The sequence below is a fragment of the Carassius auratus genome, chromosome 43 (assembly GCF_003368295.1).
Source record: "Carassius auratus strain Wakin chromosome 43, ASM336829v1, whole genome shotgun sequence".
Lineage (NCBI taxonomy): Eukaryota > Metazoa > Chordata > Actinopteri > Cypriniformes > Cyprinidae > Carassius > Carassius auratus.
The window spans coordinates 134,438-146,937 of NC_039285.1; the positions used below are offsets into that span (position 1 = coordinate 134,438).

At 41.9% G+C, this 12,500-nt stretch overlaps 1 protein-coding gene across 1 annotated transcript in view; it reads right to left on the minus strand.

The window, feature by feature from the left end:
* Positions 1 to 890: 890 nt before the first annotated feature.
* LOC113061334 (fibrillin-1-like) overlaps positions 891 to 12,500 on the minus strand; it is an 18,622-nt gene continuing 7,012 nt past the window's right edge. The window contains exons 7-9 of the mRNA XM_026230364.1: positions 8,190 to 8,387; positions 6,746 to 6,871; positions 891 to 1,072 (exon numbers count right to left, since the gene is read on the minus strand). Of these exons, the coding sequence (XP_026086149.1) occupies positions 906 to 1,072; positions 6,746 to 6,871; positions 8,190 to 8,387 (491 nt within the window). The 3' untranslated portion in view covers positions 891 to 905. The remainder of the gene's footprint in view (positions 1,073 to 6,745; positions 6,872 to 8,189; positions 8,388 to 12,500) is intronic.

Here is a 12,500-nt window from a genome sequence, read left to right on the forward strand (position 1 = left end):
AGTATGTGTAATGACAGAGCATCTCCAGCTGCAGGAGTAACGCGAGGCAGCGACCGGAGCGCAATGATGGAGGAGAAGAGAGGGATGTTTGGCTCAGGAAACGTTTGGAGTGGATCGAGTCATAGCACACATTCCTTCCACACAAACACAGCCAACACACATCAGCTGAAGACCACTGACCCACTTACACACACACACACACACACTTTAATGTAATTCATCCGCTTCAACTGAATGTGCTTACTGGCCTGATGAATAACTGCACATGTTCTGCCACAGTCAGTTCACATTTAAAGCATATAAAAGAACAAATAAATGATTTTAAAAACAAAACACTAAAAATATTAAATTATAGAAATGCAAAATATATAATTAATTTAATCCAGTCCAAATGAAACACTTACTAAAAATATATTAAAATATAAAAATAAAATAAATACTTGACTTTTTTTATATAAATACGTTTACTAAAAAAATAATAAAAATGAAACATCTGTTTTTAAATAAAAACTAATCAAAATAAACATAAAATTACATGAAAAAATGTTAAAAAATAATTACATATATATATATAATATATATATATATATATATATATATATACACACAAAAAATCATAATCATATATATTTTTTCAAAACAATCAAAACAAAACACTTAAAAATATGTTGCATGCAGCATTGATATTTATATGTGCTAAAAAATTATTCAAATATAACCTGATCACTTTTAAAAAACACAGGGAAATATTGTGAAATGTGTGAATTTGAGTTTGCACTGGATTTGGGAGGATCTACTGCTCTCCTCTTTAAGGTTTTATGACGACTTTAAATACAATCTACAAGAAAACACGACCAGTGACAGGAGGAGAGTTTCTGATGAGATCAGGAGCTGATCACAGTGATTTAATAAATCAGGTGTGACAGTGAGAGCAGGTCAGACTCACCGATGCAGCGCGAGCCGTCCAGCGCCGTGTCGAAGCCCACTGGACACCTGCAGAAGAAGCTGCCGATGGTGTTAGAGCACTGACCTCCACCGCACAGACCCGGGACATTAGAGCACTCGTCAACGTCTGAGAGACACACACACATCAGATCAGATCAGATCATCACCCTTAAACCAGCTGCTACAGTACAAACATCTGTAACACAAACATCTGTGACAAAAACATCTGAACACAAGCATCTGCGACACAAACATCTGCAACACAAACATCTGCGACACAAACATCTGTAACACAAACATCTGCGACACAAACATCTGTGACACAAGCATCTCTGACACAAACATCTGTAACACAAACATCTGCGACACAAACATCTGCGACACAAACATCTGTGACACAAGCATCTCTGACACAAACATCTGTAACACAAACATCTGTGACACAAACATCTGTGACACAAACATCTGCGACACAAACATCTGTAACACAAACATCTGTGACACAAACTTCTGTAACACAAACATCTGCGACACAAACATCTGTAACACAAACATCTGCGACACAAACATCTGCGACACAAACATCTGCGACACAAACATCTGTAACACAAACATCTGCGACACAAACATCTGCGACACAAACATCTGCAACACAAACATCCGCGACACAAACATCTGCGACACAAACATCTGCGACACAAACATCTGTGACACAAGCATCTCTGACACAAACATCTGTAACACAAACATCTGTGACACAAACATCTGTGACACAAACATCTGCGACACAAACATCTGTAACACAAACATCTGTGACACAAACTTCTGTAACACAAACATCTGCGACACAAACTTCTGTAACACAAACATCTGCAACACAAACATCCGCGACACAAACATCTGCGACACAAACATCTGCGACACAAACATCTGTGACACAAGCATCTCTGACACAAACATCTGTAACACAAACATCTGTGACACAAACATCTGTGACACAAACATCTGCGACACAAACATCTGTAACACAAACATCTGTGACACAAACTTCTGTAACACAAACATCTGCGACACACAAACTTCTGTAACACAAACATCTGCGACACAAACATCCGCAACACAAACATCCGTAACACAAACATCTGTACACAAACATCTGCGACACAAACATCTGCGACACAAACATCTGCAACACAAACATCTGCAACACAAACATCCGCGACACAAAACATCTGCGACACAAACATCTGCAACACAAACATCGCGACACAAACATCTGTAACACAAACATCTGTGACACAAAATTCTGTAACACAAACATCTGCGACACAAACTTCTGTAACACAAACATCTGCGACACAAACATCCGCAACACAAACATCTGTAACACAAACATCTGCGACACAAACATCTGCGACACAAACATCTGCAACACAAACATCTGCAACACAAACATCCGCGACACAAACATCTGCAACACAAACATCTGCAACACAAACATCCGCGACACAAACATCTGTAACACAAACATCTGTGACACAAACATCTGTAACACAAACATCTGCGACACAAACTTCTGTAACACAAACATCTGCGACACAAACATCCGCAACACAAACATCGTAACACAAACATCTGTAACACAAACATCTGCGACACAAACATCTGCGACACAAACATCCGCGACACAAACATCTGCAACACAAACATCGCGACACAAACATCTGCGACACAAACATCTGTAACACAAACATCCGCGACACAAACATCTGTAACACAAACATCTGTAACACAAACATCCGCGACACAAACATCTGTAACACAAACATCTGTAACACAAACATCTGTGACACAAACATCCGCAACACCAAACATCCGTAACACAAACATCTGTAACACAAACATCTGCGACACAAACATCCGCGACACAAACATCTGCCGACACAAACATCTGCAACACAAACATCTGCAACACAAAACATCTGTAACACAAACATCTGTAACACAAACATCTGCAACACAAAACATCTGTGACACAAACATCTGTAACACAAACATCTGCGACACAAACATCTGTAACACAAACATCTGTAACAAACATCTGCGACACAAACCATCTGTAACACAAACATCAGTAAAAAACATCTGCGACACAAACATCTGCGACACAAACATCTGCGACACAAACATCTGTGACACAAACATCTGCGACACAAACATCTGCGACACAAACATCTGCGACACAAACATCTGCACACAAACATCTGTGACACAAACATCTGTGACAAACATCTGCGACACAAACATCTGTACACAAACATCTGCGACACAAACATCTGTAACACAAACATCAGTAAAAACATCTGCGACACAAACATCTGCGACACAAACATCTGCGACACAAACATCTGTGACACAAACATCTGCGACACAAACATCTGCGACACAAACATCTGTAACACAAACATCCGTAACACAAACATCTGTGACACAAACATCTGCGACACAAACATCTGTGACACAAACATCTGCGACACAAACATCTGCAACACAAACATCTGTAACACAAACATCTGTAACACAAACATCTGTAACACACACATCTGTGAACACATCTGCGACACAAACATCTGCGACAGAAACATCTGCAACACAAACATCTGTAACACAAACTTCCGTAACACAAACATCTGTGACACAAACATCTGCGACACAAACATCTGCGACACAAACATCTGCGACAGAACATCTGCAACACAAACATCTGTAACACAAACATCTGTAACACAAACATCTGTAACACACACATCTGTGACACAAACATCTGCGACAACAAACATCTGCGACAGAAACATCTGCAACACAAACATCTGTAAACACAAACATCTGTAACACAAACATCTGTAACACACACATCTGTGACACAGAACATCTGCGACACAAACCATCTGCGACACAAACATCTGCAACACAAACATCTGTAACACAAACATCTGTGACACAAACATCTGCGACAGAAACATCTGCAACACAACATCTGTAACACAAACATCTGCGACACAACATCTGCGACACAAACATCTGCAACACAAACATCTGCAACACAAACATCTGCAACACAAACATCTGCAACACAAACATCTGTAACACAAACATCTGCGACACAAACATCTGTAACACAAACATCTGCGACACAAACATCTGCGACACAAACATCTGTAACACAAACATCTGTAACACAAACATCTGTGACACAAACATCTGCGACACAAACATCTGCGACACAAACATCTGCAACACAAACATCTGCGACACAAACATCTGCGACACAAACATCTGCGACACAAACATCTGTAACACAAACATCTGTGACACAAACATCTGCGACACAAACATCTGCGACACAAACATCTGCGACACAAACATCTGTAACACAAACATCTGCGACACAAACATCTGTGACACAAACATCTGTAACACAAACATCTGTAACACAAACATCTGCGACACAAACATCTGCGACACAAACATCTGCGACAGAAACATCTGCGACACAAACATCTGCGACGCAAACATCTGTAACACAAAACATCTGCGACACAAACATCCGCGACTCAAACATCTGCGACACAAACATCCGCGACACAAACATCCGCAACACAAACATCCGTAACACAAACATCCGTGACACAAACATCCGTAACACAAACATCTGCGACACAAACATCTGCGACACAAAACATCTGCAACACAAACATCCGCGACACAAACATCTGCGACACAAACATCTGCAACACAAACATCTGCGACACAAACATCTGCGACACAAACATCTGTAACACAAACATCTGCGACACAAACATCTATGACACAAACATCTGTAACACAAACATCTGTAACACAAACATCTGTAACACAAACATCTGTAACACAAACATCTGCGACACAAACATCTGCAACACAAACATCTGCGACACAAACATCTGCAACACAACATCTGCGACACAAACATCTGCGACACAAACATCTGCGACACAAACATCTGCGACAGGGGCTGAGCGGGGGGGTGGCTAATTGGGCTTAAGCCCCGAATGTTTTGTCAAAAGCCCCGAATCTTTTAGGTTTTTAAAAATAATTTCAACTTTGTTTAATTTCCTCTCAGTCTTTCTGACTGGAGCGGCAAAAAATGAAACAAAAGCACATACCGTGCGTGGTGGCGGACGGTAATGCATCGCGCATCACTCAGCTTGTTTGCCAACTGCCAATAAAAACTAACGAAGAAGAATATAAATCTTCTTCGTCGTTGTCATCAGGGGCTGGCGGGCTATTGTTACTATAGTTACTACTATTGTTACTGGCGGGCTACTGTTTTTCACCGGCTAACCGGCTGAAGTTATGGACATAACAAAGTTTTTTATACGGAACACTAACAATAAACCTCACCGACCAGAGAGAGATTCAGAAGCAGCGTCAGACGAACCGCGGACAAGTGTTACAGGTTTGTGAATCCGTGACTGTATTGCTGGCTATCTAGAGAGTTAACGTTAGGTGTTATTAAGATAAATTAGCCTAGTTGGTAATAGAGATGGGTGGATGATTTGTCGGATGATTTGTCGGATAATTTGGGGAGCGGGGGCGGGGGCGGGGTTCACTCGTAAAACCGAAACACGTAAAACCGAAACTATCTCAGGGCATGTTTTACAGCTAATCTCGGCACATTAGTGGGATAAGAAGAGACTAATTGAGAAATATAGCGAAGGTTTGGGCTATACCCCTAGGTTTGGGCTAAGCCCCGAATGTTTACATTGTCTGCCTCCGCCCCTGATCTGCGACACAAACATCTGCGACTCATACATCTGTGACACAAGAACTTGTGTCATTTTTAGAAAAAAATGCAGAAATTAAATGACACAAAAAGGTTGTTTTTCGAGAAAATCTTGAACCTTGAAAAAACAGCAGAAATTAAGTGTTGAGAAAAAATATATTTAATTAAGAGAAAAAAGTTTATAGAAAAAAAAAAATTACATTTAGAAAAAAAAGTCGTGTTTAGAGAATAAACTCATAAAATTTCAAGAAAAAAAGGCTAAATTAAATTACAAGAAAAAAGTCATTGTGTTTCAAGAAGAAAATTTTTTCAACTCAAAGCTCAGATTCGGTCTCTAAAGAGAGCAATGGATCGTCATCTACTCAGCCCTGCAGCTGCGGGACGCCGTGTGTGAAGGGCTTTTACTGTGTGATGTGTATTATTGAGCAGATGAACATCAGATTTACTGTCAGACGACTGACCACAGCATCTCTACACTGAAATACTATTTGACTAATAATGGACAGCAGTCTGAGTTTGGCTCTCGCTCGGGTGCTTTCCAGAGCTCTGGGATGTTATTCCTGGGAGCGGGGTGGATATAGATCTCACACACACACACACACTCCAGAACAGAAACAACCCGTCTGATTGAAAAAGAGTAAAACTAAACCCCTCGTGTTCTGCTGTAAACACAGCGAAGCAGCCAGACTCCCTCCGTCTCTGAGAGTCTGTCCTATAAACACGTCTGAAAGCGTCGTCTCTGAGATAATGACAGAAGATTCAGACTCGCTGTCTAAACAAACTCATGCTAATGGCACTGTGTAGGTGACATCAGACGTCCATTTACATACACTACATCAGTAAACTAGCAAATTAATGATTGTGATTTAGATGATGCTTTAGATAGAGTTTATGTGTGTGTGTGTGTGTGTGTGTGTGTGCGTATGTGTGAGAGAGAGAGAGAGAGTGTATGAGAGTGAGTGTGTGTGTCATTACCTTCACATTTCTGTGTGATTTCGTTGAACTTGTGTCCAGCAGGGCATTTGCACTCAAATGAGCCCACGGTATTCACACAGTTTCCCCCCTGACAGAGTCCAGGAATGGCCTGGCACTCGTCCACATCTGCACACACACACACACACACACACAGAGAGAGAGGAAATGCTTTAACAACACAACACAACAGATGCACTCGAATCAGTGTGTATAATTCAAAACAGAACAACACGAGGAGGAAACATCAGAGCTCTGCCTGAGAACAGAGCGAAGAGTTCAGACATAAACAAATCATAATCTTCAGATTGTGCTCTATTTCTGTATGACTAATTAACTGAAAGTTAATCAGCGTCTTTGATCATGTGACTTTCTGTAAAGACGTGCACAGATGTTCTTCTTCAGTTGTATAAATCATACTGTTTTACCCACAACAGAGCAAATACAATATATATATATATCTGTTTTCTGTGTGAATCTGTGTTAAAGTGTAATTTATTTCTGTATTTTCAGCATCATTCCTCCAGTCTTCAGTGTCACATGATCGTCAGAAATCAGAATAATATGATGATTTACTGCTCAAGAAACATTTCTGATTATTGAACACAGTTGTGCTGCACAATATTTTTGTGGAAACTGATACATTTTATTTTTCAGGATTCACAGATGAACAGAAAGTTCAGAAGAACAGCATTTATTGGAAATAGAAATCTACTGTAACATTATAAATGTCTTTACTGTCACTGTTGATTCATTTAATGTAGTCTTGATGAATAAAAGTGTTTAGTTCTTTAAATCTTTTGAACAGTAATAGTGCAGTCAGACGTGTTGATCACATCAGTCTAGTGTAGGTTAACACACACACACACACACTGATAGATGGGCAGGTGAGAGACACACAGACAGTGAGGAGTAGAGAGAGAGTAAATAAGGAAGAAATATTAAGGGACAAGATAAAAACCTGATTGATTTGAGGAGAAGTGTGAGCCTGAACAGAGAGAGAGAGAGGAGCCCACGCTCACGCTCCCAGAGAGACTCAGACAGCCAGACGATAGAAGAATTCACCCAGCTGGAGGAATTACAGTCACACACACACACACACACACACACACACACACCAGAGCCGGTCGGTGACAATACAGGAGATCCTCATCATGACCTGCAGCACATCTGACCATCTTCAGCTCAGATCAACAGGTGCATCACTGAGCGAGTCACTTACAGTCAGAGAGTGTGTGTGTGTGTGTGTGTGTGTGTGTGTGTGTGTGTGTGTGTGTGTGGAATCGTCTGGCTCTCTGAGGCGTGCATCTATGTGTTCTGACAGTGTGTCCTTGTTTGCATGACTGCGAGCATTCCTCCATTAGATCCAAAACCAGTCTGACTTAATTAGAGCGGACCGTCCGTCCGTCCATCTGTGTGTGTGTGTGTGTGTGTGTGTGTGTCTCACCCTGGCAGGCCCCGGAGCGGTGGTTGGGAATGAAGCCGCGGCGGCAGGGATGAGGTTGTGCTGGACACTGCTCACACGGATGACCCCAGGCCCGTCCCACCGTCGCACAGCACAGCGTCTTAGTGCAGACGATTCCCGTCAGCTGACCCTGACACATCTGGTTACTGACCGACGCGAAACACGGCCCCGTCCTGTAATCTGGACACACACAGAACATGATTAACATGCTAATGCACGACACACACTTTCACTCTCAGCTGACACAGAACCAGATGAACCAGCATCGCTCACATCGCAGCTTTAATCATGTTCTCAACACATCAGCAGGGAAACTTTTATACATCATTCATGGAATGTTTTTATGAAAGCTTTTTAGTGTTATTTTAGTTTTTTTTTTTTTTAGGGATACTTTACCCAAAAATGAAAATGAGCCCATGATTTACTGTTCCTCAGGCCATCCTAGGTGTATCCCTTTCATCGCTCACAGAACAAAACTGATACAATGTAAGGTTTCTTAAACATTCATTACAAAATGTTTTTAAAACATTGAAATAACTTAATGGGAACAATATATTTGCATTAGCTGGCATAATACAACATTTCAATACAATACAACACTGCTGCTTCATCTGAACACTGGGAACACCCTGTGTGTGTGTGTGTGTGTGTGTGTGTGTGTGTGTGTGTGTGTGTGTGTGTGTGTGTGTGTGTGTGTGTGTGTGTGTGTGTGTGTGTGCGTGTGTGTGTGTGTGTGTGATGTCATGTGTGTGTTTGTCTGAAGGGGACACTCCCTGCACCGCTCAACATCTGGGAGCAATAAAACTCACACTCACACATACAAATACACACACACACACACACACACACACTCACACAAAATCATACATATACACACACACACACTCTCTCTCTCTCTCTCTCTCACACACACACACACACACACACACTCTCTCTCACTCTCTCTCTCTCACACACACTCACACACTCACACACACACACACACACACACACACACACAATCACATACACTCGCACTCATGCACACACACTAGCACACACTCACACACACACACACACACACACACACCGTGTTGGGGAAAGTTACTTTTAAAACTAAAGCATTACAATACTGCGTTATTACCTAAAAAAGTAACTAATTACGCTACTTAGATACTTCTTATTGAAAGTAATGCGTTACGTTACTTTTGCATTACTATTTAAACCTGCGGTAGGCTTGCTTGTTTATAATATAAAAACTTATATTTTTGGGAAACGTAAAAGCCATTTCACACCAAAAGCCTCAGATTGAAGGAAATGTAAATTCACGTCTGTGCAGTAGAAGAAAGAAGAAGAAAGTTCAACACTCTTCAGCAATAAAAATGTACAATTTAAAAATTTAGATTAGTTTATCTTCTGTAATTTTTGCTTATTAGTTTGGGTGAACTGGATCAAAGGTCAGAGCAAATAGTTTCACACTTTGAGTAATCATAATCTGACTTCCTTTTAAATGTTTTTATTGATTTTGAGGAAAACTAAATCCGAGTGAATGAGTGAGATTAATTAATTCATGGTCACATTTATTCTAGAATGAAAAAAATCTTACTCCTGATTTCTCTCAACACCGGGACAGAAGAGCTTTCAATAAATAAATGGGGAAAAAGTAACAGGTGTTACTTATTTGAAAAATAAATTGTAATTAAAAAGTAATGCAAAAAGTAATGCATTACTTTACTAGTTACTTTAAAAAAGTAATCTGATTACATTACTCGTGTTACTTGTAATGAGTTACCCCTAACACTGCACACACACACTCTCACTCTCACACACAGACGCACACTCAAACACACTCAAACACACTCAAACACACACACACACACACACACACACACACACACTCTCACTCTCACTCTCTCTCACACACACACACACACAGGTCACATTAGCAGAGCTTGATTCATTATGGAATTCATAATCTCCTGCAGTTCATCAGCTGAATAAAATCTCTAGGAATGTCTGTGTTCACTGCGCTCTCTGTGCACCTCATTCCTGCACAAATCCAATCTAACAATCAATTACAAAATGTGACTTCATCTGAGTGTGAATCACACACACACTTGACACCATTATCTCCCAGTGTTTTAGTGCAACAGTTGACTGACAGGTGAGCAGGCAGAGCTTCACATGGGTTTCTGAACATGTTGTTATTAATGTGATTCTCTACACCTGTGTTTCCTCGCTGGACACCTGAGCAAATGTGAGGAGAACTGACTTTATACTTGATCTGATGAAGGACAGCAGTCATCTGTATCATAAGTGTTCCCTTTCGAGGGAGCTTCGAACTGCGTCCTCTAGGGGTCGCTTTGGGGAACACCTCGTCGTGACCTGTGTTTGAAGCATACATTGAAAAAACACCAACTTGTTGGCCGGCGACAGCCTCCGACGTCACTACCGGCGCGACTATAAACAAGCACCAGGAGAACACGTCATTATCTTCTTCGTCTTCACTGACTGCTCTGTTTGAAGCGTGCATCTGAAAGAACCGGTAAGGGCGATCTTTCTCTGTTTATCATGGTTACAACTAGCAAGCGTTTAGACGATGTGTGCATCCGTGTCGGCGTTATTTGACACCCGATGACAATCTTTGCGTCATTTGTTTGGGTGAAGAGCACTCTAGCGATGTCTTTGAGGAGGCAATCTGCGTGCATCGTGAGCATTTTTTCAATGGAAAAAGCTCCGCTCTCGTTCGTCTCTCTTCTGAAAGAAAAGGGAAAAAAAGGCAGCCATCTGCTTCCCGCGGTTCAGGACCTGTTCAGGAGTCGTGGAAGAGAATGAGCTCGTGAGAATACAGGTGGATCTGTCTGAATGGTTTAAAGAGGGACTTTCCCTTTCGCGTAAAAAAAAAAAGGGCGGCGGACGAGAGAGAGCCTCGGGAGGATGATGTTATATCTTTAACACTTTCTGAGGTTAGTGCTCTGCTGGGTTTTTACCCAGGAAAAGCAGGAGATATTTGAGGATGGTGAAGAAGCTGAGGCTGAGCCTTCTCAATTCTCCTGCCCTGCGTATGTAGAGCTGTTGGAGGTTATTGAGCAAAAATTACCTTTTGACCATAGCCCTCCAGCTCAGGTGAGCCTTTTATTTCTGCATGATCTCCATACAGAGATTAAAAATAAATGAAAGATGCTGTTTTCTTTTCGCATCCATCGGTTCCTTGCCATCTAAGCTCCTTCAGAAAATCATCTCGCTTAAATTGGCAAGGCATACGCAGTAGCAGGTCAGGCTGTGGCTTTATTAACACAATGCTGGAGCTTAAAGCATATCAGACTGATCTGCTAAGAGACCTGGATAGAGGCAGGGGCCTTTTTCTGATCAGGTAGCTGAGCTGTGCCGCACCACGGATCTCTTCGTTCCCCGAAGGTTCAGGTCTGAGCCCGAACAACATAGGGGTCCTGGCCTGTCTCGATCTGAGGATCAAAGACGGGCACAGAAGGCTAGTGCGGGCAGGGTTTAGAGGAATCGTGGGTCACGAGGAGGTAAGCAGAACCTAAGAGGTATGATCAAGATGAGGCAGCGTTCTCGTCCGAATCAGAGTGATACTGAGGTATCTACTCGTTCCCTTTGGGGATTTTTAACCCTCTGGAGTCTAAGAGGTTATCAGAAGAAAATAGCCTCAAAACACGTATATGCATTAATCGACTTCAGAGGGTTAACTTCTGCTTTTATCCTCCCCTTCTTAATTCCCCTGTAACCACCAGCTCTCCACCTGATCGAGGTTAGGTAGAAACCTCTTGCATAACAGTCTCCTCTGCTGGACCTATAATGTTTTTATGGTTCTATGTTCATAGCAAACACCTGACTGATGGTCCAGACTAAAAGGAGGCGCCCCTTGAGTGTGGCTCCCGTGCAGGAGGGTGGGTGAGTAAATGTAACCCTCTCTGTATATACTTATGTGTATTTAATTGCTGGTGGTTACGTGTCTACTAATAAACTCTGTGAGTTCCCTTTGCAGTGCTCAGTTACAGTGTGTACTAAACACTCGCCAGCACCAGCCACCCGGCTTCATGTTCCGGTATTAGGCGGCTGAGATCAGAGGTTTCTGAGGGAGCCTCCTTGATCATCAGGCCTGGCACAGCACTGCAGGGAATTTCACGGATGTCCAGCCAGGTCACCCCGAGGGGTCTCCTGGCCGCTTAGGGGTGCTGTCGCATCTAGCGGGAAGTGGAGGTAGCAGTTACAGAAGTCTTCTTGTATATGCTGCCTCAGGTGATGCTCCCCTTGACCGAGGTTTGTCTGCGATGCTTAGGAACCTTTAAG